This window comes from Eleginops maclovinus, chromosome 20, assembly GCF_036324505.1.
Source record: "Eleginops maclovinus isolate JMC-PN-2008 ecotype Puerto Natales chromosome 20, JC_Emac_rtc_rv5, whole genome shotgun sequence".
NCBI classification, from domain to species: Eukaryota; Metazoa; Chordata; class Actinopteri; order Perciformes; family Eleginopidae; genus Eleginops; species Eleginops maclovinus.
Window position 1 is genome coordinate 9,436,590 of NC_086368.1, and position 27,323 is coordinate 9,463,912.

Below are 27,323 nucleotides of genomic sequence, written 5' to 3' on the forward strand. Positions count from 1 at the left end.
TCTTCCTTTATTTTACCAAGTGGGATCACTATTTATTCTATTGTGTTTTATTTTTTACTATCACACATTTTACCCGCTATGTCTCCTCAAGTGTTAAACTGTTATCTCATGGTATCATGCTGCATATGTGGTAAAAGGCTGTACTGTCTGGCCTAATGTTAAACTGCTGTTGTGTTTTGAATTGTGATGTGTGCCTTGTTAAAGCACTTTGAGCTGCACCTGGGGCATGAACAGTGCTATACAAATAAAGCTTGTATTATTAATTGTAAAGTCAACTTAAAGTTAAGTCTGTCCCCTGGGTTTAAACCTTTCTTAGACTGGATTAAGCCTTAAGGCTTATGTGCATAAATTAATTTTGAATAGTGAAATTTACTGGGGCTTATTCGAGAGTCTGGCTTTTAAAAGTGAATTCCCAATTGTTAATTCACAACATAAAACCATTCAAATGTGCATTGTAATTCAATAGCATTAATAAGCCTAGTGGGACACCATTGATCATTAATGTGCACCATGAAAGTGAAGTCAATAAGCACATTTATTCAAGTATTTAAGGCAATTTCTTAATTATTTCCATTGTTGCTACTTTATACCGCTTCAACACTATTCACAGGGGAATAATGCACTTTTTACTGCACTCCCTGACAGCTCTAGTTACTTTCGTCTCACAGCCCCCTCAGATTGTTCTTGTAATACTTTGAATGTTTAATAGTCAGTCAAACAATATATTTCCTGCTTAATGACTCCACTTTGACACTTTAGGTACACTTTACCTATAATCAAAACTTCAATCAATCAAACCTGGACTGACGATGCTTAAGCAATACTTATAGCCTACTTATTTTTTAACTTTGACCCAGTCAATCAGTTTGTTCTGCCTTCACTGAGCACAGGCCTGCAGCCTTGGGCTGCTGTGCTCTCTGTGTTTTATCTCCTTATTCCTGCCTGTTGGCGTCAGCTGATAGAGGTGTTATAGTGCTTTGCTTGTTTTATCTTGTTATGCAGAATGTTGATTATTCTCTCAGAACCAGCTAAATACATGGAACCGGGTGAAATGTTCATAATTGGTCGGGCAACCGCTGTATCACCAGATGGCTGCAGCAAATGTGTTCGTCAATTCTCTGGCCGTAACTTCCAATACATTCTTTAGTGTTTGCCATCAAGTTCCAGCTTCCCCTTGTTGTGTTTCAACTCCATGCTCCAGAAGTTACCATTGCATGATATTGCACATTAACTTATGAAAAGGATCCAATCAGTTATGTTTTTAACAATACTATGTGTTGAAATGTGAAGTGTAATCTCAAAGAATCTCATATGCCTCAGAGTTCTCTGATGACATCTTTTATTGTTAGCGTATGCAGATAAACAGGCACTACAGTTTGGAAATGACAGCACTGTGCTAAAAAGGAACAGAAAGCCCTCGGAAAGTTTTTCTCAACATCGCAGATCAATGTGTTCAGACAGAAAAAAGAGAAGCATTTGTTTATTTTAAAATATGATTTACAGTTATTCAGTGTATCACAGGAGATTCACAGTGGATGCAGCAGTTGTATCTTTTACACTACACTTGTTAAGTCCCATACACTGTAAAGACACTATTCAAGCCTTTAAACTCATCTTCAGTCATGACGAAGAAGGCCTGCATGTTGTGTCAGTGTGTAAACTGAGCCGGAGTACTGGAGTCAGATTCAGTCGAGGCGAGCTCACTCTGTTAAACATGATGGTTGAGAGTCTCTGCAAGGGCAGGGTGGTAGATTTTGATAAGGCAATGTTGATCTCACCCCCCAGAGCTTACAAAGAGCAACATTTGTTTTAAAAGCACACAGAAGCACAGACAGAGTACAAGAGACATTTCCTTCTCTACTGGATATTTTAAGTGAACTTCTCTATGAGAGCAATAAAAGGCCACTGTCTCATCAATATTTCAGACACGGATCCTCTTTCTGCTCTTTTGTGCAGTCTTTTCTGTCTGCGTCAGTAAAACTACACTCACATTACTCATCGACATCGGTGTAGTTTACACCAACACCTGTGGTTACCCGGAGCAACAATCCAATCAACGTGTAGATGTACAGACACATGCACTGTTTACTCTTAGTCCGATTTTTTGATTAAAACAACATAAGCAATAAAGACATGTACGTTTGGTACACACTGAAATAGACCAATCATGTCTGACTATGTTTTGCAATGCAAATCAATGGCATCATCATCATCATCATCTGATAAGGTTTTAATTCCATCAAGACACTGTGAATAATTTGGTGGAAACAAATTGAGGCCATGCACTGGATCAGTCCAGATCAGAGCGGTTAAACAGTGTGTGGGATCAGCATGCACACAATCAGAGACGAGCGGGAAGCTGATAATGCCAAGTCACTAACATTCACTCATAGTAAACAATTAGCTGCAGTTGATTGGAAATAAATAAATAAAATCCTTGGATGTGAAATGAAGTTGTTTCCAGGCAGGTTTTTTCAGTGCGCATAGGGTGATTATGACAGTCTGTGCATCAAGACAAACCGGAGGAGACACAGAATGAAAGGTAATAGTTATAGCAGTATCAGTGACAGCGGAGGGAATTGTAAACAACTCTTGCTCTGTCATGGAGAGTACATATTTCCATTTCAAATAGAAGCACTGCTGAGTGGATGTGTGTGTTTATTATACCTATGATATTTTCTCGGCCCATAATACTAATTCAGTGTCATGCTATGGAGAGCAGCAGGAAAACAACCAAATGCATTAAAGGAATAGTTTGACATATTCTTATTCTGCTTATTCTTTTTTTTTACAAATAAGATGAGAAGATCAATACTACTCTCATGTTTGCGCACGACATACAAACTAATAGCCATTTAGCTTAGCATAGCATAAAGACATGAAGCATGAGCAATTGAGCTAGCCTAACTTGTTTTTCAATACTTCCTAAATAAAATCGTGTTTAATCTATACAAAAAGGTGACCTGGTGTGGTTTAATTGGTGGTTTGTGCTATATATCTTTGTTGGCCAGACGCAATAATACCGTTAAACTGCAATTCATAGGATATCTTACAATTTTGTACTGATTAAAGTAGTTGACACTGCGAGCCTAACACTCTCTTGATTAAACAAAGGATATTTCAATTGTTACCTTTTGAGCTTTAGAGGAGGTGGTAGGCATTTTTGGTTTCTTTAAAAGGATGCAAGTATAGCTGTTTTGTTCTTTATGCTAAGTTAAGCTAACCTGGCCCTGAATGTACTTTCACAAACACGAGAGTAGTATGAATCTAATTTTCAGATGCAAATAAGGAAATATCCTAAAACTAATCCTTTAATTTTAACACGTACATATTTCACAGAGAGAAAAGAACACTGTATTCAATGAGAAGAAACTGTACAAGCATCCAGACTGTAAAAAAAAGATAAAAATATATACATGAAATGCACAATGCATAGCTCAGGCTATCCAGGCACGACTGACGATACCGTGTTGGTGTCATGATGTGAGAACATACTGTGTAGCATGTTAGCATCACATCTGAAACACAGCTACACAGAAGAGACTGAAACACTTTTACTTCAGGTGCAGTATCTGGATGATGATCTTGTTTCAGTAAAGTCTTTCGTTGTGATGAGTGCTGAGATGAGGACGGCTCACTACGCCCGACGTGAAGAAGGAAGCTTTGCTCTCAAGTCTCTGGCAATATGCAGTTATGACCGGATGGTTCAGTCTGGGTTTTGCCCTCCGACAACACATGAGCGGCAGCAGCTACATCGGCTCCACGTAATTGGCTGGGTAAAGACCCAGCTGGCCGCTGTCTAGGCGACCTTTACACCAACCCTGCTCGTCCTCGTCCTCAAGCTTCAGCAGCTCGTCCCCTTTATCACAGGAGAAGAGGGAAAAATATACAACAAGAAGAGATTATGAGACTTTATGTAATACAGTCAATGTTAACATAGATCCTAGCAGTCAACAAGAACATTAAAGGGATATTCCACCCAAGATAATGTAATGATTTTGTGAAGGAAAAGTGTTTTGAAAAGAATAGCTTGGCATTTGAGGGAAAATGATACACCGTTTTATTTAAGATTAATAAATTATCATATCTATGTTTTTAATATTAAGCTTCAGTCGGTAGCAGCTTAGCTTAGCATAAATACTGCAAATGTGAAGGTGAATACTTTATTGAAATCAAAACCTAGTTGATAGGGCATTGGTTTTGTGAACTAGTGTAGTACCAAACCTTGCGCCACAACGATTACAGATACTCGAAATATAAGTTAGTCCTTCCTTTGACTTCATGAAACATAAAGACAGTAAAGCAGTAGGAACTCTTCTTGTCACTGTTTTGTGTATTCATCTTGCTATGCAAAACGTTTCTTTTACTGACCTAACGTTTCTGTTACTGTTACTAACCTGCTCTGAAGGTGAGCTCGTCCTGCTCTTGGCCATCGTAGTCGTAAAGCGCTTTTACTCTCACGCCTTTCACCACGTCCTCGTCGAAGGGGTTGGCTCCTCCGTTGGTGTCGTTGCCCGAGTCTGGGGCGGTCTGATCCTCGTCCGACCACTCTGTGGAGGCCGTGTATGCCTGGTTCTTTTCGTAGCTGCTGACACTGAAAGTAACGCATTACAGAGGAACATTGATGTTCAGTCTGACCAGAAACAGATATCACTGTCACAAAGTCAAAATGATACCTCTGCTGCTACAACAACAACCGCTACAGTGTAGGTTTTACTTTGTTGCTGTGTTAGTGTTTTTCCTTTACTTAATGATTTTTTAAAGATATACTCCTGCACCGCTACAGTACCTTAGTTGCACTGTGTTGTGGTTAGAAGATGGCAATAGTAACTTGTAATAAAACACATCTGCTTAATAAAATGAAGAATATTATTAAAATGTTTTTCAATCCTACCTCCCCTGGTCTTCAGCCTGAGCATTGTTGACAGCTGTTGTGACGTTGGTCAGCATGACTCCGTCGCTGCTTTTCTTTGACTTTTCTTTCTTTGAAATGTTATGGGTAAGGTCGGGGTTGTATTCCTGAAAAAAAACAACACACAGACTATTTAGCTTTGGTATTTGCACTGCACAGGAAATACTCTTTAATCCAGGTAGCACTCAGTGTGTCACGTTTAATTATTATATATTTTGAGTCACATCTATCAGTATGATTATCCCTGACAATACCATCCATCCATCTTCTACCACTTATCCGGTGATGGGTCGTGGAGGAAGCAGTTCCAGCAGAGCGCCCCAAACTTCCCTCCTTAGGGAGGCGGCCAGGTGGCATCCTTACCAGGAGCCCAAACCTCCTCAACTGGATGACGGACCGGTAGATAGAGAGCTTTGCCTTCTGCGACTTATCAATATGATGCTCCTTAACATTACCCAATACCCATATTTCTTAACCACATTTTAACACGCCTTTGGAAAATGGTCGGCTCCCACTTTACTTAATGAGTTATTTTTATCTCAAGCAGGTGTATGTGTTTGTGAGCAGCATTTCAGAAAAAAAAAAACCACAAGCCATTCATTACACTTGGCTGAAGGGTGGAGTATGTGCAAGGGAAGAATAGAATATACCCTTAATCGTTCCACAGAGGGGAAATTTACATTCTGCATTTGACCCATCCCAGTGTTAGGAGCAGTAGGCTGCCATAAGTACGGCGCCGGGGAGCAGTGTAGGGAACGGTGCCTTACTCAGGGACATCTTGGTAGCACTTTCTGGGACTTGAACCGGTGAACTTTCAGTTTCCAAGCCAAGGCCGTATGGCCTTTGCCACCACTGCCTTCAACAGTTTTCTAATGGATTTGAATCACAATACCAGTTCATTTTTGACTGATGAAAAGGCCTTCACAAAAGTCTGTGCTGTCCGATTTCCCTTTCCTCTCGAATCTTTGGTAACCTTTGTTTTAGATAGATGATGTTAAAGGAATAGTTCAATATTTGGGTAAATTTGCTTTTTTGCTCTCTTGCCAAAAGTTATATGAAGAAGAAATTACTGGTGTCTTGAGGAAGCTACTGCAACTGGACAAGAATTAGTCCACCACATAACATAATGTACACTTTCAATACATATACAAGATTTGGATAACATTTTTATTAGTTACATTTAGACAAAGCCGGGCTATTTGTTTCCTCTTTCTTCTTGTCTTTATGTTAAGTTTTCTGACTGTAGCTTCAGCATCATAGTAAAGGTACAAACATAAGGGGTTTACACATTTTCTCATCTAACTCTGAAAAAGGATCTAAAAGGAAATTTACCAAAATGTAAAACTATTCCTTTCCCACTATATAAAGCACAACACTGCAACTCCCGTAGTGATGACGCCTTAAAGGTCTTGTGTCTCTACCTCAAACTGTGGCCAGTTCATATGCATGCCGGGGCCGTGAGTGTTGCTGAACCACTTCAGATCTTCCTGCGGGCTGGACGATGTGATGGTGCATTCAAGTTCTGCGTACACTGCGGCATAGCTGTGAAAAAGACAGCAAGTATTTAACATACATGTAAAGGATTAGCGGACTTCTCGTCTTTTAAACTGTTTAATAAACATCTCAAAACCTTTGGTCTTCCGTGAGGTTGAGGTGGCGTTTAACATCCAACAGCACCTCCCTGAGGAAGCTGAGCCTCTTCTCCTCAAACTGCTGGGACTGATCGAACACCAGCTCCATGTTCTCCATGTACTGCGGAGTGCACTTACTCAGCTCGTCGAGAGCCTTCTCGTACTTCTCCTTAGCCTAGGTGGAAACACACACAACCAATACTTAACAGCCTGAAATAAATGATATTTTACGATATTTAGGGACAACTAAGGCTCTTTAGTTCAGAGGTTCAATGCTATCCTTCCAAGTGTCATAAACGGGTTTTTAAAGCACAAGAAAGAATGTAGTGTGAAGGTCAAGGGATTTAAAAGGGACCAGAGTCCACTTAGCGAGAAGGAAGCCAATGTTTGAGTAGTGATGGAAAGGGGGATGTGTAGTATTCAGTCACACGTTATTAATGCTACACTGGCTACAGCTGTGGTGCCTTTATATCACCTAACCCAGAGAAACCGGCTCTACATCTAAAAATAGCCTGTGAGTGGATTTTGGCTTAATTGTAGAAAACAGCTTCTGCATAGTAAGCTGCAGCAGCAGTCGATGCACTTACCTTCTGTGAGTCCTGTTTGCATTTCTCCAGTTTCTCAGAGAGTTTCTTCTGCTGATCAGCGGCTACTGAGGCCTCTCCCTTGCTGTTGGCCTCTCTGGTGGACGCCAGCTTCTCCTCTTTGCAGGCCATGTGGTAGGATTTCTTGGCAGCCTCGAGCTAAAATAACAAGATGATATGAACAAATATGACCTTTAAGCCAAAGTATAAGATATTAATATTGTTAATATTGTTCTCCCAAACTAATAGTCCGAAATCCTAACAATACTCAGTACGATATTACATAAGACACAGAAAGGCAACAAATACTTAAAGCTTAAAGCTGAGTTGATAAAAACACAATTCCTCACCTCTTTTAGCTTTTTGGCCCAGGGTTTCTGGGCCTTCTTGAAGCCCTCGTCTGCCTCTTTGGTTTCCTTGAATCCTCCCATCATCTGTTTGTGGTACAAGTCTTTCTGCCAGTTCTTGACTTTCTCAAAGTCCTCGTTAATCAGGCTGTTTTTCACATCCTGGTGAAGCTCGCTCACCTTCTCTGCCTCTGTCATCAGCCCAATCCAAGCTCGCTCTACTGTGCCGTACTGAGGCCCTGGTGGAGGACGGAAAGGTAGTAAGTCAAGTATAGTGTTTATAAAATAATAAACATGTGTTTTGAAATTCACATGACGGATCGCTTACCTTTGTCCACCAGCTGCCTCCATCTCTTAGACCACTCCGTCAGTTGCTGTGAGTAGGCTTTCTCGATTTTGGCACGCTCCTGGATGCAGTTCATCAGGTCATTGCAGAGCCGGTGACCATCGTCAATCCGCTTTACTGTACGTTTGTAGTTCCCAACCTTACATTAAAAACAAATAAAGTTACTTCTATTATTTCTATTATAGTTCTAACACATTTTGAAATAATGGAAATTTGCTAAGTTGCTCTCTGGGTTAGTGTGTGAGAGCATCTTTACCACTGTCAAATCTGTGTGGTGGAGTCTGGGGGATGATTAGATTAGCTTAGCTTAGGTTAGCATGAACACTAGCCTGATTCTGACCGAAGTTAATATCAATCAATGATTGATTTTTATCTACATTGCATTCTATCACAAATTACACATTGTCTCTATTGGTTTTCCATTAGAAATCTTAAGAGTTGCTCGTGAGCAGGTTGTTTTACATAAGAAGGTTGCTAAGGTACGTCCCCTGACTTTTGTGGCCATAGAATGCATCTATCTGGTATTTTAAATTGTTCTCTGATGTCTACTAAGAAGGTATATAACTTTGGTTGATCCAAAAAAGGTCCAGATACAGTTTTACAGGCCCATTTATAACCCTATGATTTGGTCCTAGAATGAAACATGCTGAATGGCCTTATTTGGGGCTCATTTAAATAACTATGACGAGCTCTGTTCTGATTGGCTGGTTTACAAGGAGCAATCCATGCCTGCCTCAGAGCCCACAGAAGTAAGTGAAGTTTCCGAAACTGTGAGAAATGAACCATGGAGGCTATTGGCATCCAACCTTACATGTTTGAGCCTTTATCGGAGGAGGAAACTGAGGAATTTGAAGAACAGCCAGTTGGTCGGAGATTGGAGAGCAACGTTACGGAGTGGTAAGTGTTAGCGTGAGTGTTTCCAGTAGCTGGTGTATGCAAATGTTGGGGCTGGACTGCCGTGTGTGACGTCACACACAGGGATTGTTGTAATTTGCCCGTTTTACCGCTGTGATATGCCTATTCATGATTTGCACGTGAAGGAGGAGACAATGGTGTTTGAGGTTCATGGTATATCAGTTCAATGTACCGAACTCTCCTTATTCAACTATGCCAAGGGAAATACAGTTTTCCATTCTATGGCACCTTTAAGACTGTGCTAAGCTAATGAGCTCCTAGCTTCTTCTCCTTCAACTCTCAAACGAGCCGCGTTTCTCAACATGTTCAAATGTTACTGTGACTGCTGTTTATGTATTTCAACGCTTTCTTGTTAAAGAAAATCCCATTATCTGAGTTTTCTAGTCTTTATTGTATACACACATACATAGGACCTATACATCTGAATACAACTATGCACAAAATGGAAACTAACAGCTAGCGATAAAGGCTAGCAGGTAGTCTGGTGCAAGGGAGCAGGTGGGGGTTATGACACCTACCCAGGAGGTTTATTTTTTATCGAATTTGGATTATTCAGGATTTAAACCGGTCCCTTCAGTTTCTAAGCCAAGTCCCTCAGACTGAGCTTCTGCCGCACCAGGATAAACTGTACAGTTTTGATAAGTGAAGTGGAGATATCTCGACTTGTATCCTAATTTTAAAAATCCTTCTGCTGCTTTAAATAATAAGAGGTGACATAGATTTCCAATGCCATCTTGTGTCTTGCTTTTACACCAAAGTGTCAATTTGATGGCAATGAAAAACCCTTGGATCACTGTGGGAGGTGCCTGCCTTTAAAAGGAACTCCGTCTGCAGGTTCTGCATTTAGGCAGGAAAGAACAGCAGGGAAGAGACTGCTGTGTGAGCGACTTATGAGATGAAAGGAGGGGGGCATTAATGTCGTATAATTTACCACTCTCCCAGGTCGAAGGAGCAGCAACCTCCCAGAGTTATCTTTGCCCAGAGACAGATTGAGAAAGACTGAAGGAGAGGGAGGCTCAAATCTCACATTACGGCATTCATTTCACACTTTGTATAAGAGAGAAAATGTCTGCTTATTGGCTGAATGCATAAAAGGTATTCACCTATACCGCACCCTGAAAATGACACTCAACAAATCTAAATCTAAATGAAAACAGCTTGGTGGAGTAATGTTTATATTCCACCCAGTCCCCGCGCTTCAGTCGAGTCAGCGATCAGCAGGCAGCACTGCAGCATCCAGAGAGCCAAGAGTGGCTGTGATGTAGTGACTGTCTTCTGCACACAGACACCTTTGCTGCTCCAGCTGATTGCTGGTCTCAGAGACGTAACGAGGATAAAACACAAGCGATCCGAGAGGAAATGGATTATGAAACTTTGAACATGTGAAGTGATGACATCTTTTCCGTCTCAAGCACTTACTGAAAGACGTCATTCGTCTTTCATAGTGTCTAAACATGAAGCTAAATGATAGATATATTGAATCAATATTATGTGATTGAGTCAATATTGTCTGTAGCTTAATCAAATGCTGTGTCCTGTTTGCTCACTGGGAGTCTCATTTATAATGAATGGACTTGTGGGAACTTATTGCTCAAATTACTGGGGACTGTTTGTGCTCAGGGAGGGTTGTTGTTGGTGTAATTGTAGAGGAGAAACCCCACATAGTGTCATCTAGAGCTAAAACAATAAACACATTATTACATTAGTTCATTATTAATATCCCCCCACCATATCGATAAAGTATCAGTTATTATAAAAGCAAACATGTCCAACATTAGCCCAAGCTTCTCAGTTTGCTGCATATGTTTGTAAAACGTGACATTAATCTGGATATTTCTGGCTTATTATTATATATTATAAGACTTTAGGAGACAGTTTTCTATATATTATTAAGAATGATTGTGTGTTTGTAGACCTATTGTCATCAGTGCTCTTGCTTGTTTGTTTGTTTGTTTTAAAGCTTTTAAAAGTGTCAGAAATAATAGGGTGCAAAGGATGAAAAACTGCCCTCTGATTGATTTAGGGTATTTGCTCCATAAAACATATTCTCCACCATTGTTGCACTTATTTTCAGTTGCATAACAGAGGATTTAACATGCTTGGTCAACTCCATTAGACAAACAATTGCACTAAAAGGTTTGTTATTATGATGAAACCAGCAAATGTCACCAACAGATCTGTGCTGACTCTGATTCACAGATTGATCGATGACTCAATTAATCGAATTGAAAGTTTATGTGTGCCTCTGTGACTATTCAAAGTCGATAAATGAGATGTTTTCTCTCCCTTCGCAGGTTCAGTGAGAGTTCAACACTAAGCAGTGTCAGTTCCCAGTTAAGTTCAATCTGTCAGAAACTGTTCCCCGCTGTCTCACCTCCCAGAAACTGTCTGTGGTCTCCTCCTGGCTGGCGGACTCGTCGTAGGCTCCAGACATGGTCTCAAGATTTGGCAGGGTGGCTTCAGGCTGTGTGGGTCTGCAGACTTACGCTCCTCATGCACTGTGAGGGAGGACAAGCACAGAGGGAGTTGATAATGAATATGCTTAGGAGCTCCATGGACTGCTGCTAAATAACCTGTCTCTGGCTACATTCAATAAATACTGTCACTGGATGTGTATTTTGTAAATTGCAATTTCAGTTTTTATCTTTATTATTTTATGCATGCTTCTGCATTTATTTTTAAAAACTTTACATTAGCTTTAACAATGCAAACGTTCCCTTTGTGGGACAAGTAAATGTATTCTGATTCTAAATAATCGCCTTGCACATTGAAACGGCACAACATAAACACTCTGCTTTCAGTTTCTGCACATCACTTACAGATTAAACGCTTATTCCTGCAGCTTTTGTGATCACAACATCATAGAATTAACCTATAGGCTTTGTTCATGCTCTTTTAATACTCACTAACGTTGTGTCATTGATGTCAAAGAAGATGATTATGCAATGATTAAAAAAAGGGCAGAACACATGAAAGATTACGAACCACGCAGCTTTATAACAAACACAGCTTCCAATAGACTCTGATAGAGGAATTACACATTCATGGCCCAGATTATATGGGTGTACGCTGGGAACCAATCTATGAAATAAAGTCTTAGGCTTACAAAAAAATATATATTCACTGTGCGATTGCTTTACGATGCATCGTCTATAAAATGTCTAAAGAAATTGAACATTCATGTCACAATTTCCTAGAGAAAAAGACATCTTTAAATGTCTAAAGTGTCCGTCAAACTGAGGGGTATTTAGTTTACAATGGTTAATCATGTGCCAGCAAAACCTTCTCAGGAAATAAGAAACAATGTTTCATTAAATGATTCATTCATTCATCAATCAACTACTAATTTTATTTCAAGGAACACATCAGCTCTATAAATGGTTTCAGCTTTTGGATCATTCATTAAAATCAATTCCCCTTATACTACTCTTAAGCCAAAGATAACCTCTTCAAATTGCTATTTCTATGTAAACAGCGATCTGAAAGCACAGTGACTTTCAATAAACAGTGATAAGTATTGAAGTGAGTTTTTTTATTTTTTATTGAATGAATTTCTGTCGTGTTAATCAAACTGTTGACAACTACAACATGGCAAACAGATACTGCAGATAACACCGCTGCATAAGATAATGCACCTTCGCACAAAGTCCAATCCAAAGGTGACGAATCATTGATTACCATCTGTGGTTATTAAAAACTCAGCACCTGAGCATTTTCATTTACACAATACTTTCCACACACTGATATCAGGTAGGATAAGGCACTTCACAAACTAAAATTACCCTCATTCTCTCTCTACTTCCCTGAGATGACCTGTCAGTAAATGTAATGACTGGCTAATGACTATCAGTGGTTTCTATAGGAACTCTATAACCAAAATAATCTTCCCCTCATTTAAGTCAACTAACATTGTCCAAAGACCTCACTGGAACAAATGATGCTGCTCCAGAAATTAAAGCAATAACTGATCAAATATAGCATGTTAAAGACGACATGTGATAAAACAATTTACAGCACAACTTGAGATTATTACTTCCATGCTAACAGTACCACATCACTAACGTTACAACAATTCAAACCTAAAACATATTTAATCATTCACGCAGAGACACTTATCAGTTACACTTGTGCTAGACGCTGTGTTGACCTGTCAGCTCCGGACAGCACAAAATGCGCAAGAAATCATACCCCCGTGGGGGCGCGCTCAAAATAAGCAACCAAAAGACCACAAAAATAAGAAAAATTGCTAAAAGACGCTACATAACTACAGACGACGCAAAATTAGATGCAAAAAGAAAAAAAAACTAAAGACACGCAAAACAGAGACAGAAATGACCACTAAGTAACAAAGCATTGATCTCAGAGGGCGACTTTCTCAAATTCTGTCCATGATAGCTTCTATAAACACTGATTATAATAAGAAAAGCCATAACAAATAAAGGAACACTGATCTATGACTAATGATGTTTCAAAGAGTGCAGACTGTCAGCGTAATGCCGGAGTGAAGACACAGACTGAACACTATCCTGACGCTGCGGCAGCCTCATCAGTGCCCGGCTCACCTCCACATGTTCAGGTTCAGTCCACACTGTAATTAAACAAAGGGACTACACCGTTCACACATTCACACAGTGTGCTGAAATCATGTTCGGCTTTAAGTAAGAAACAGTTAGCCATGGGCAACAAGTTTTTAAGGCTTTATAAAAAACGAATCACAGAGAACCTCTGTTCTTGTAATGATATGTCGTCTACAATTCCTGACCATAACCTCTTTTTGGTATATAAAACAAAATAAAATACACAATAAAAAAGGCTAAACGGCGTTTTAAAAGGGAATATTAGAGAACACTTTATTTTGAAGTGCTACTATCATTTGTTTTATTGTTTCCTTTTGTGTGTTGCAGATATATGCACAGGGATCTAGTTTGGATCCACCAGATACTGTATGTGTTTTTAGCAGGACTCTGTGTTTCCTTCATCTTCACAAACAAGTGGTGAAGGTTAGCATGACCCTAGTCTGAATGGAAAATAATGAGGCCCAATGTGGAAAATACCAGATATGAAGTATTTTTCAACTTGACTCCTTTTAAATGATAACCAAAGTATGGAGATTTTGTATACTTTTTGCATGAATCAATGAAGTGATACCCTATCCAGATAAAAAAGATGCATCAAACAAAAAAGGAAGTAGGATATGAATGTATGCAGGTGAGTCAGGAGCTCCAAACAACTACACACACGCACACACTTACAAACAGAAAAGCAGATCAAGATAAAATGCAAAGTGAGGATGCATGACAATAACCAGATGAAACTGTAACAGCATCTGATAAGGGTTTCTGTATCTGTGATGTTGTAATAATGCATCAGTCGAGATATGTGAGGCCATTTTCAAATAAAATATGCTGAGAATGAGTCATCTGAGTGGATGACAGCATTTGCATTTGAGAGAGAAATGTGGCGATACTGTAAATATGTTCATGATTTTTCCTACCAAGAGTTAGAAACAACATTGATACCATTTGCTTGTCTGTACAATAAATATTAAGCCACAGGAAGCATGTTAACTTAGCATAGCACAAACGCTGAAAAAAACCCTGGTTCTGTCCAAAAGTAAAGAAAAATCTTCCTAACATTCATAAAATCAAGTTGTAGTTTTACACACGTTGATGAGTCTGAATAATTTATGATAAATGTATACAAGACAAAATACTGTGTCCAGTCTGTAAGCTAAGCTAAGCTAACCGACTAGTAGCTGTAGCATATATTTAACCTAAAGAAATTATCATTTCAAACTTCAAGACCCAGATTCTGTGCCTTTAATTTGAACAATAAAAACTGATAACATTGTGTAGCAAATACAGTAAATTTTGGCTCAATTCACAACTTGACATGTCACAAAAGTTTATGTAAAACCAAGAGACAGTTTCAGGACAGCTTTTTTTATATAGCCTATATTCATGTCTTTACTCTGACCTGACACCACCAGCTGATCAGAAATTGACGGTTAGGTTTTATGATTTAAAAAAGTAACAAAAAAATCAAATAATCTGCCAATGTGATCTAGAAGAGATTAATATGAAACAATAGAAAGAGAAAAGGCAGTAATGTGTTTTGATAGCAGGTCAGGGGGAGGGGTGGGAGTTGCATGGATATATGGGTCAACCTTGTGCCAATGGATGGAGCAACACTTGACAATGAAGGAGGATGAAATGTAGAAAGGAGGAGAAGGAAATTCCCAAATCCAAAATCTGGTTAACTGAGCAAATTCCACAGGGGTCGAACCCAAGAGCTTCGAGCAAAACAAACGCCTCGGCCGGATGCAGCGTGGAGCATGGCATTTATTGTGTTGAGTGTTTATCATGCTTGGTTAATCCATTAGCTACATGCTGAGAGGGGGGCTTTTGTTCATGCTAGCCCTTTGCTTGTCTCACAGAAAGGCAGATCTTTGTGTCAGAGAAAAACAGTCACATACTTCCACTTTTTTTTAACATGGAACAGACACAAAAAATGGCACATATCTGATTGTATTTCTAAGTTAGAGTGCACATATCCAGACAAACAATACCACACATACACACACAAACATTGGGCAACACCCTCCAAGGTTTAGTCCCTATACCATTGCTTCCTGCTTTACTCTTCTTCTCCTCCTTCATCCATACTGCAGTCAAAAGATCAACATCATCGCAAACAAACCATGAGACTGAAAGAGCATCACTGGGAATCCCCATCCTTCCAAAACAGGCACACAGGCAGCCATACAGAAGCACACAGAGAGCCCATAGCATCAACACGTCAAGAGAGCCCAGCACCAAAACAAAGAGCGGCCACACACCCAGAGAGAGGGAGCCCCCCGCAACAAAAGCTTACCCCCAGTCCTCCATTAACAGCGTCTAAGGCTACGGCTAACAGACACGTGGGTTCCTCGAGCAGTCAGACATTCTCCTCCTCTTCTCCCCCTCCTGTTTGCTTATATCTTTGCCTTCCTGACTGACTGAGCCACAGAGCATCAGCGTGCAGAGCGGGAGAAGAGGAGCACTAATCTGTGATGTGAAATCTTTCTGCCCGGAAACACTGTTCAGGAACTGTGTGTGTGTGTGTGTGTGTGTGTGTGTGTGTGTGTGTGTGTGTGTGTGTGTGTGTGTGTGTGTGTGTGTGTGTGTGTGTGATTCTTACAAGAGTGAGGGATAATCCTGTGTTGCTTTGCCTGAATGGCTCAGACAGAGCAGCAGACCAGAGAGCAAGAGAGAGGGAGAGAAAAGGGGAGGGGTGGAGTAGATGAACACTGTGGATGCTGTAGTATGTGGATGTGAGGTGTTTGATGATGAGCCTTTGGTGAAACTGGTGCTGGTCTAGACATTTGAAAACACACCACATATTAGGTATTGTTAATAACTTCACAGAGGAGGATATGTTTAGTTTGTTTTAATGTGTTGTTGCTCGTCAGCATTATTACGGATAAATGGATTCTCAAGGATCTTGGCTGTAGCATAGATTTCGTCTTTTCTTTGTGACAGTAAACTGAAACTACTGAAGTTGGGGGAAACTCTAGACAGGGAATTTCATTTGGGTGTTAGCACACACACACATCTGCATTTTTAACTATTTGCTGACATTTTCTGACTAAACTAGCTAGCTAATTGATTATTCAACAATATAGGTGACGGATGAATAAACAATGAACACATTTAAATAAATTGCAGACTAATTGACTGCCACAGGTCCTTAGCTAACCAAATTGTCTTACAAAAAGATCAGTTTTACATTTAAGGCAGATTCAGTTTTCAAATTATGGTAACAGACACATCAGTTATTCCTTTTTTGAGATGCCAAAAAAGAGTGTGATTTCAAGTTAGTTTTCACTTGGTGTAACTAAGGGTGGACATATTCGGTTAGGAAAATAAGAGCGGACTAAAGGAAAACAAGCTGTTGAAGGTGAAATGATAGAAAGTTTCTATATTTAGGTCCAGTGATCCAGATAATATAAAAGGCTCCATTTCAATCAAGTGTTCACAAAGTCCAGTGTAATACAGGCAGGGTGGGGGCTAACCAACAGGAGATTATGAAGCAGAGCATTAGGAGGGTGGAGGAGATCCTGAGGTTGATATACGTAAGCTGTTCTGAATGTGCCTGAAGTCCAGAGAGCAGCTCTGTGCTGTTGACATGGCAGCAATAAAATGATTAATTATTACACAACTTGTCATAAAGATTCAGAACACAATTTCAGCTGTAGTGTTTGAAAGGGTGAAAAGCAAACAGAAACATCACAACTGAAACTATTCAGCATAAAGAAAGTAGTTCACATTTCACTGCTCCTCTCTCTTGCACCATCATTTTTAAATTAGTCGTTATCAAAGATCTCCTGTGCGTTTAAAATCCAGGAAAAAAAGAGAGAGAGACATCCGAGTCTTCGATCCCCCTGACAACCAGAAGGACACAAAGCCACCTTGTGATGAGACAGAAACCAGTCGATAGCAGAGAGAAGAGGGGAAGACACTGGTAAAAAACAGTGCTGTTAAACTGCATTACTTCCAAAGTAAATCAGAGAACAAGTCCAAAAGCACAAAAAACAGAACATAGATGTATAAAAAGAAAGAATACTATTACAAATAACAAATATGGTTTATTAATGACACTTAAAGTCTACAGAAATGCTAGCAGATCTGTGCGGGTGCACTTCAGCATTTAGCAGTATACTTGAGCTAAACGCTAACACGCTAAAATGCTGTATCTATAAGTTAACTAAGTTTGCAATAAAAACCATCTCAAAATAACAAAACAGTGCACTGCCCTTCAGTTCATCCATCACACTGAATATGAGGCAAAGGCAATAGGACCAAAAAACACAAGAAAGACTGATGAAATTTTCCCAAAATATATAACAATGAGATGACACTTCAAGGAAAAGCAAATACATTGGAATGCACCCAGTCTCAAAGAGTGATTTCCCCTATCTAGTACATCTTCATATACTCTTAAACACAAACACACACACACTCCTGAACTGCCCTCACTGCCCTCTGAGCACAGACACCTCCTCTAGGTGAGATCTTTGGTCACATTATTCAAATGCAGCACTTTTTCTTTCCCTCCGGCCAAACTGCGTTGCTGCTGCTGCCCTCATCACATTCATGTCCTATATTTAGAAACCAATCAATAATTCACGCACACGTAAACAGATAAAGAAGATGACCAACATGGCTCACGTGGAGAAACTCTTAAAGGTTTGATGTAATCTCAAGTCACTGTCAAGACAATTAGGTTGAAAAACACAGAGGTTAATGCAAGATGAATAAGACCTGTCTGTATGATGTGCTTTACATCTTGAATGTCAGTAAACTAAATGTAGCACAAAACTACTTTGTGTACTTTAAAGCCCAACTCATTGTATGAGTTCAGTTGGAATGCAATAAAATGGACAAAACATACACTCTTGTCTTATTTAATATCACCACTGAGAGCGATAAACACTGATAAACAATACATCCCGGCTTCTCAGCTGACGTCTTGGCAGGTAAATAAAATAAAAAGGAGCAAAGATAATCTGTATCCCTCCCTCAACAGCTGTTAAAAGGAAGCCTCTGCAAAAATGCTTTTAACCCTCAGCTGTTTGTGCTGTTGCTCAATAACCAGCAGTAAAATGAATGGAGTTGTTGTGCAATAGGGGAATAAAAAGTGTAGCTTGGCAAATAAAAAAGTAAACTCAGAAAAGGGGAAATATGATTATTCAAAAGGCCAAGCAGAGCTTAGATATTTGTTGATATATATATATATATATATATATACTGTATGGCAGTCAAAACGATTTGTCAAAACTTTGGCAACCAGACGGCAGAATATGTGAAACTCATTCCTGTTTTCTACAATATTCATGTATCATTAATAATACAGAACTTCTGCACACCAGCAGACTAAAATACCTTTACAACTGTCTTACTTTTAGCAGAACACAAGTCATAGCTCCTGATGGTGCAACTTGACCAAATGTCAGTGGTCATGTTGCATTGTGGGTAAGTTTTTGACAAGGAAGAAGGGAGAAAATAGGCAATATCTCATGTTTTGCTACATAGATTTTTAGGATTAAGTCAAACAGTGGTAAGTCATGGCACCATGCCTGATCACTTGACTAATCTTTAAAAACCATACTTTCAATTAGACAAGGCAAAGATCAACATCCAAATTATCTTAATCTAAAATGAAAATCTCTGATCTTTCTGACCATGACCTTTTTAAAACAACACTTAAATACAAATGGACCCAAGTAAAATTCCATTCACTCGATTCCTCATCAAACAGGAAAAAGGCTCACGTTGACAATTACAGCTACAACAATAAAGCAATGAGGTATTGAGAAGTATAATGATGAGAGCAGATTACTGAACCTGGTCTGTCCTCTCTGCTGCTGCTCAGTCCTCAGTCAACAGCCTCAATTTCTGACAGCCTTCAGGAGAAATGACACCTGAAACTGAATTAAACAGTGTCGCTGCTGAACGGCAACCATGACACATCCATCGATCCAGAACGCCTTTTCTACACACACACCCATACTGAACTTTGACATTTCCCTGAGAAGTCACATTAAACTATCAATAATTAGCCTGCTGCTAAGGAAGGGTGGAGACCTGAGGGCTCTCCCTTGTTACACATTCTTACACCTGTTAGTCAGAAAGAAGGACAAAATGACATAAGTAACTTGTCGAAAAAGATAGAGAAGGCAGACCGGAAGAACAAAGACAGGAGACGGTCACTTGAAAGGGCAGATAAAGCTAGTTCCGTGAAGGACAGACAGAGATGAGTCAATCGGGGAAAACGCTGCGTCCCTGAATCGAGACAGATTTGCTAATATACAACAAGTGAGAAGGATGAATAGTCTGATTATCTTTCATTTGAGGGCGAGACCTGTCTGAGGTCTGGCAATATTTAAAACCCACAACCGAGTTGCATTTAACTACTTCCAATTCTCTTGTCTCGTCTGTGTTCAAGACAAGATGAAGAAATGTTCAAGTCTTGCTATAAAATACTTGTTTTTAAAAGGTCAGTAAATACCACACTTGTAAATGGCCAAAGTTTGTATGTGTCTTACATACAGCGGTTACTAACAAGTGACTTAATGAGACTACTAAACGTCATCATGCCAAACATTAGCCGCCTTTAGCTTAGCATGGTGACATAGCTTGTTTGTAGCCTAACGTAAGCATTTGGCTTCTGGTAATTGCATTTACGCATCAAAATCATAAAGTGGGGTAATACGTGGAATTATCCTGCCGAACAAAGTGTGCAAGTATCAAAAACTTGTGTTTGCCACAGAGCCTTTTTTTCATGCAATTTTCCTAAATCTAATAGAAAATCCATTTGCTTTCTGTCAAGGGACGGCTTGCAAAGCTAACTTCTGTGTCAACCTACAAAAATAAGCGCTGCACCACTTTATACTCCCAAAATGAATCGAAATTATCCTTGGAGGCAATGCTTCTAAACAATTAGGCAATGCTTTTTTGGAATAAAATGAACAAGTCTACTATGATAAAAGACAGCTTCCCACTGAAGCAGGTAAATCATCAGCCACACACAGCAGGGGATACAAACTTTAACCATTAAAGGTTCAAATAAAGCCAGATTTCTAACCCCACACACACAGACAGATGTTCGTTTCCCCTATTATGTGCCATCTGTGTATCATCTAATCATGTTTCCCCCTGCGGGACCCACTCCATTTGACCCTGGTGTTCAATCCCATTAATGCAGGAAGTAATATACGACCTCTGTGCTGGTAGCAGAAGAACCAACAGGACAGCAGGCCTGGTCTTATGAAAGACAATCTCATAATTGAGACTGATTCTGTCCTGTGGTTTGACAACATCAAACATCCAGAGGTCATAACTCAAAGCAGCCCCCCCCCCCCCCCCCCCATTGCAGATTAAAAGATTATTTAACAGATCTGTAATATTAGCATTTTATTAATTAATGACGTTAACGCAACGCTTCAGACTAAAGGATGTTGAAAAAGAAAAAAAACAGGATTTGGTCTGTATTTTTGCAATATTAACAACAGATAACGTTTCAAATAATTAGATCAGGAGGTGTTGGTAATCACATTTCTTTAAAATATTTTGGACAGAGCCAGCTGTTTCTTCCCGCTCCAAGCTTTTATGGATAGCTCAACTAATGTCTCCTGACTTTTTCCATTCAACAAACAGATGAGAGTGGTATCAACTTCTCATCTCACTTTCAGAGCAAGCAAATAAGCATATTTCTTATGTTCTAAAGTTTAAGAATCTGAGAGAGCATTCAGTCCCAACCGTAAGTATAAAAAGTTGTCAGTCTTACACAGTTTGATTAATGGAGTGAAGCTACAAGCTGGTTCAGGCAGTCAACTCGAGCACCAATGACACTTATACACTTGACATGTCTTACCCTGTCTTATATTTGTGGAGTGATGAGGGGGGCGACTAGACCCAAAACTCAATCTATATGCTGCTGTTAATAAACATATTAAACGTGAGTTGTCTGACTGAAATAAATGAATAAACAGTAAGGATGGCCTTTATCTAACTTTTGATGCTCAACATGCACACAATCTGATTCCAAGGAATTCAGTAAAATTCTAATGAAATTCACTCAATCAACATTTGTTTGTTGGTTAAGCTTTTGGAGTCAAAGACGCTGATACTGGGCAGGAAATAAGAAGAGACTCATTCAAAGAAGTGCAGGTGCTAAAAGCTATGAGAGCTAAACTCACTCACTCACTCACTCACTCACTCACTCACTCACTCACTCACTCACTCACTCACTCACTCACTCACTCACTCACTCACTCACTCACTCACTCACTCACTCACTCACTCACTCACTCACTCACTCACTCACTCACTCACTCACTCACTCACTCACTCACTCACTCACTCACTCACTCACTCACTCACTCACTCACTCACTCACTCACTCACTCACTCACTCACTCACTCACTCACTCACTCACTCACTCACTCACTCACTCACTCACTCACTCACTCACTCACTCACTCACTCACTCACTCACTCACTCACTCACTCACTCACTCACTCACTCACTCACTCACTCACTCACTCACTCACTCACTCACTCACTCACTCACTCACTCACTCACTCACTCACTCACTCACTCACTCACTCACTCACTCACTCACTCACTCACTCACTCACTCACTCACTCACTCACTCACTCACTCACTCACTCACTCACTCACTCACTCACTCACTCACTCACTCACTCACTCACTCACTCACTCACTCACTCACTCACTCACTCACTCACTCACTCACTCTGTTGTGGTTGTCATGAATGGGTACTATTCCAGGTGATGGAGGTGAGATCTGCTGAGAGGAAACATCAGTGATGCAGTCAGTGTGTAGGCGGCTGGTAAGTCAACACAGCTTTCCAGGTATAAATATTGCCAGTTCAACACCTCGCAGCAAACACATATACAGCTATTCTGAGAAAATCTGTTAGAGTCAATTTAGAAGAGCATAGGATCCTCATCAGCGGAGTTTCCTTACCTTATATTAATAGAAAATACCATTGAAAGCATATGCCAACATGGAAGAGAGGAACAAATACATATTAAAACTGCACTAAATCGGCTTTAGATGGACATTGTGACGGACACCTGTCGAGACAAATGCCATGTCTATATTATTAATATCCAGGAAATATGTTGATATGAAATGATGAAATGATTACTCCGCCTCCACAAAATAAATGTATAAACTATGCATTATGGAGGATTTGCACCTGTTCTTTATAATAAATGATTATTTTATATTATATCAACGGCGGTTTTGAGCTGTTTATAAAATGTTTGTTTTTTTTAAACTTCCTTAAGCTCATCAACTTGTTTTTTATGAAATCGTAAGAAGACTTTTTCACTATTATCTGATATTTTAGAGAACAAATGGCCAGTATATTAATTGAGAAACAAATCTTAATTGATGATGTGAGGTGCAGTCCTTCTTCAAACATGCACATACAACACACAGACGCCATCTTTCATAAAAACCAGTCGCCATAGAAACAACAAGCACTTTTCACTTCCTGCTCCTGTGCGTCCGAAGCACTTCACTGACACCATAAATCTGACATGCTGGAGCCTCAGAGGAGCGAGGCAGACCTGCAGCCAACAGCCTCTAATAGCCTCTTCCTGTTCCTCTTAAGCTGTGAGATGCTTTTGTAAAGTACCCTCCACGGCTGAGACGCCCCAGAGATACAAAGTGATTCATTATTACGTGCTTGGGAAAGCATGCACGTCACATGATGCATACTTATCCCACAGCACTTCCTCTTTGAAAGTCTACAGGCAACATATCTCACAATTTGGAACCTTGAACTATAGATAACGTTTTTGCCCTAACAGCCAATTTAGGTTCGTTTTTTATATTGCATAAATCTTAATACTCACTTTAGTCCCTATCTGTTCATGCATGTATCACCATGCAGAGTGGATGCAGCTCTGGATATAAGAGAAGCTGCTGCTGCTGATCTGCACTGTACAGCCTGCTGGTTATTCTGCTGATTCAGCATCAGGCTCCGTGCAGCAGAGTCAGACAGTATAGACACAACGGGAGATTTATAGTCAGCGTCTGGAAAGATGCTTCCAAACACCTCAAACAGATATAGATGCAGTACGTAAAGTAGGATTGCCTTTTATGACGTGTGAAAACTTGGAACTTTTTGGGGACTATTTCAGAACTTCTAACCTACACAGTAAACAACACAGACAGATGCTGTGCGTAATAGTAAACAAGATCACTTTACTCCAATCATTTAAGTACTTTTTAAAAGAATGAAAAGCTCCAAACGTTCATGTCAGTGATCGACATAGTAAGATTTTGGATACTTAGGAAACATTATTGTTTGTTGTCACTAGCAATAGGTATAGGGTCAGAAAACAACAGCTTTTGCATCAATAAAATGCAGCCTGTGCAGGATTGCTGATAGATAGAAGTATAGGCTACCTGCCACCGACACTACTTTCATTATAAACTAAATAGCTTGGTTGATAATCTTGACACCATATAAATACAATGGTGGAGGTTAAATGTATAGCACACTATTGTAAAGAGAGATTTCAAACTTAGTCTTCTATCAATAATGAATTATTGTTTGGACAGAACAAGCAATGTGAGGATACCCCCTAGGTTGAAGGAGATTGTGATTACACTTTTTATAATGTAAAATACACAGCATATTAACCAATGATACACACAAGTGTTGGATTAAGCCATAGAGAGTTTTAACAGTTTAAAAGATCAGGAGAAAGAAACAGAAAATGTCATAGTCCTATAAATATTCAGCAGTTAAAATCAAATGCGTAGTTAACATCGTACATAAAGCTAAATGCCTGTATTTTCATAGAATAAGGTTCATATAGGTTTTCTTTTTCCATCACCGAGCTGCCTGCCATCTTTCATAAAACACACAACAATAAATGACATTTATTACGGGCCGAAGCAGGAACACTCTTCTTATGCAATCGTTATTTCAAATTTTACAACACCGTATTTATATGCTTGGGTATGTAGCTAATGACAGCTCTGACCTTGCAAAGCCCCGGGAGCTGAAGGAAATGTAGCCTTTCTTTCTCCCATGATCCCCTGTGAGGATCCTATCTCAGGCTCCAGTTACCGGACAGTTCAGGCCACAGCCAGAGCTCTCCCACCATCCACTCTCTGAGCACGTATGGAGTAAAGAGGAACCTTTCCATTCATAGGTGGAGATTATTAATTAAAGCTGTGAGATACGGTGGGTTTGAAAAGAAAGGACTTGCTCAGTCCTACGCAACTTTGAAACTATTTCAACCTATTGTGTTGTGTTTATTCTCAGAGGAAATTAGATATAATTCAACTTTTAATTGCATTGATCCAAACACCAAACATAGCATAGATGGAAAGTCTCAGAATGTCTGAAGCCATATTCTTAGTTACAAAGGCAAAGGGACTCACCGAAATTAATAAGTTCAATTGCTTTCAATCATCTAACGTCAGGCGGGGCTCGTGAGCACCAGATGTGACATGCCGAACTTGTAAATGAAAATGAAAATGGAAGCTAACATTTGTGTCAATGCCCCACTGGGAATAACATACTAAAATCTGTAATTATTCATACAGAAAAAAGAGAAAAGAATGACGGAGGGGTTAGCTAATTAATTACATTAGCAATGACGGCTCATCTGTCATTCCTTCTACAAAAAAAGAGAGGAGGTGAACCGGCGAACACAAACCAAATAAATGCCCCTCATTTGTCACATGAACTAATCCTATTAGACACTCACAAAAAAAATAAAAAAAGCACTAACATTTGTAAAACAAATCCTCTTTCTTCAAAATCACCCTCAGATATTGTATCTAAATGAAAGACAACAGTTTTTGTAGATGAAATATATGATAATTTCTCCTGGATAAGAAAACAATAATTGATTTATATGCCTAAGTTTATGGACATCGATTTACTCGCTCACAGTGTTCACTCTCTGCATCTAAATGATCCCCTTTAAAGGCTGTGTTTGTTTATGCTTTGTTAGTGCAGGTTGATGGTTTGATGGTCAGAAATGAGATGAGATCATTTCCCCATATGACAAACCACGTAGGAGGCAGAGGACTTCTACTTAGCCTGCTGACTGCAAAACACCATTATTTTTCTGAGTAACTCATAAACTGCAAAACGTGACATTTAGTGGATGTCAAACTTACAACGTGTAGAATCCTAATGTGCACAATTTATAATGTTAATAAAACAGAGAAGCATCAAATCCTCACAATTGAGAATCTGTGACTGACTTTTTTGGGACGTTTTTGCTGGGTCACTTTATTGACCAAGCAGGTAATAACATGATGAATTAATGATTACCAACTATAGTTCGCTTCTACAGGTCGGGCTTTGAAATAGATAACATTTTTTGTCACATTTGGAAAATGTCTACTTCTTCAATATCCACACCTCCAATGTGTGACATATTTCTTCCTGTTATATTTTACCTTACCTTTAATTTAACTGACACGGTTATCCAAGTGACTTACAAAAAGTGCAATCAACAATGGGAATCCTTCGAATACATACGCTTCCAATAAGCCAAACTATTTAATACATGTCAAGCCTGACACAAGAAACAGCTTCTATGGAGCCACAGAATATATAACGATATTACACAACATATTTGAGCAGTGGTTCTTGCAAGAAGTGAACTACACTTTTTGTGTGAATGGCCCTTTAAGAAATGGCCCTTTAAGAAATGAAGAACACAATATGTTTTAATGACATGACTTCAGTTTAAAGTCACGTTCTTGCTATAGATGGTACAGTTATGAAATAAAACTCGACAGATTAGAAATGCCGAGTCCTGTTGAAGCATCCTGCGCTGCTGTGTGATGCGACAGAGTTCAGAACCGTGGACAGAGCTCTCTCTCAGTCTGAGCTCACATGGAGGTCAGCAGCTCCTCACAACAGCCCTGATCGGATCGATCACCAGATGCTCTCTAATGATGAATCAAATAATTGTGCTGGTCTAGAGGAAGCACAGGATCTCTCCCCAGAGAATATCTTCTTTTCTTATTTTACTTCAGATCTGCCTTCCTTCTCTGTGATGCATCAACCATAGGCAGCTGCTGGGTATCACTGCATTCTCTGCACAGCAGCTCATACGTTATGATGTTAAAAGCATTCTCTTATGTCAAAACAAGTCATTTTTATTTCTAAATAAGCACAAACAAGTCTGTCAGTGTTCCAAGTAGCCATTACTTCAGCTGCAGGTTCACACTATGCAACCAGAGATGCTATAAAGGACTAAAACTATTACTTTCCTTGAGAAAATAATTATTTTTTAATGCATGAGATTTAATTTACTTTAAGCAAGAGCATCACTGGTTGAATAACGCCTTTCTTTCACGATAGCATTTGTAACGATTCAACAATATGAACTATAATGTAAGCTACTTTGCACAACAAACCTAAGCTAGCTGCTGGTCGCAGATATGTAGTAATGAAATATAAAAAATAACATACCGAAAATATATTATAATCCAGCTTCTTCGAATGTTTTTAAAATGTAATCATTGTCTTCATCAGCAGGGACGGCCTCTGTTGTATCGCGGGTAGATGTGTCGCTGAAAGGAGCCGCCAGGTGGGGGATGGTCCGGGAGTTTAAGGGAAGCTAGCCATAATGAACAACGACACTTCCGGGAAGCTCTTTCAAAATAAACGTTTTACTCGCGAATGATAAAATAAAAGTACACTAAATAAGTAAATTAATAAATACAACCAAAAAGTGGAAAAAAAACATATCACATTATAAAAACAATAATACAAATTTTAAAAATAAATATTCAGAATGAATCAAATAAAATCAAGTGACAAAATACAATCAAGAAATAAAATAGATACGATTATAACCACTAACAAAAATACAAAGAAAATACACTTACAGTATACAATCGATATGTTGTGCCTGTTTTCCTTTGCCTTTGTATTTGGGGCCTCCAGAGAAAAAAAATGAACTTAATAAGGTCTTTAATTTGATCTAAACATGGTCAGGTTCAAGCTTCTGAAATGTAAAGAT

The 27,323-nt window shown here is 39.3% G+C and overlaps 1 protein-coding gene across 4 annotated transcripts; it reads right to left on the minus strand.

The window, feature by feature from the left end:
- Positions 1 to 1,464: 1,464 nt before the first annotated feature.
- On the minus strand, positions 1,465 to 26,931 carry pacsin1b (protein kinase C and casein kinase substrate in neurons 1b). Of its 4 annotated transcripts, none has more exons than XM_063911624.1 (10): positions 26,771 to 26,931; positions 11,110 to 11,233; positions 7,803 to 7,959; positions 7,478 to 7,713; positions 7,131 to 7,286; positions 6,543 to 6,718; positions 6,334 to 6,454; positions 4,895 to 5,019; positions 4,398 to 4,594; positions 1,465 to 3,859 (listed from the first exon to the last, which is right to left on the minus strand). In XM_063911624.1, exons 2-10 carry the CDS (start codon positions 11,167 to 11,169, stop codon positions 3,750 to 3,752), a joined length of 1,338 nt encoding a protein of 445 aa, XP_063767694.1. In that variant the 5' UTR covers positions 11,170 to 11,233; positions 26,771 to 26,931; the 3' UTR covers positions 1,465 to 3,749. The 4 variants fall into 4 exon arrangements, with proteins under 4 accessions (XP_063767694.1, XP_063767693.1, XP_063767696.1 ...); XM_063911623.1 differs by lacking the exon at positions 26,771 to 26,931 and adding an exon at positions 19,121 to 19,267; XM_063911626.1 differs by lacking the exon at positions 26,771 to 26,931 and adding an exon at positions 17,736 to 17,806.
- Between the last annotated feature and the right edge of the window lie 392 nt (positions 26,932 to 27,323).

Coding starts and splice junctions, on each gene's coding strand:
- pacsin1b (XM_063911624.1), bottom strand. CDS start 11,169: ATGTCTGGAGCCTACGACGAGTCCGCCAGCCAGGAGGAGACCACAGAC. Junction 7,287..7,477: donor GGGCCAAAAAGCTAAAAGAG/GTGAGGAATTGT, acceptor TTGTTATTTTAG/CTCGAGGCTGCCAAGAAATC. Junction 6,455..6,542: donor AACCTCACGGAAGACCAAAG/GTTTTGAGATGT, acceptor TCTTTTTCACAG/CTATGCCGCAGTGTACGCAG.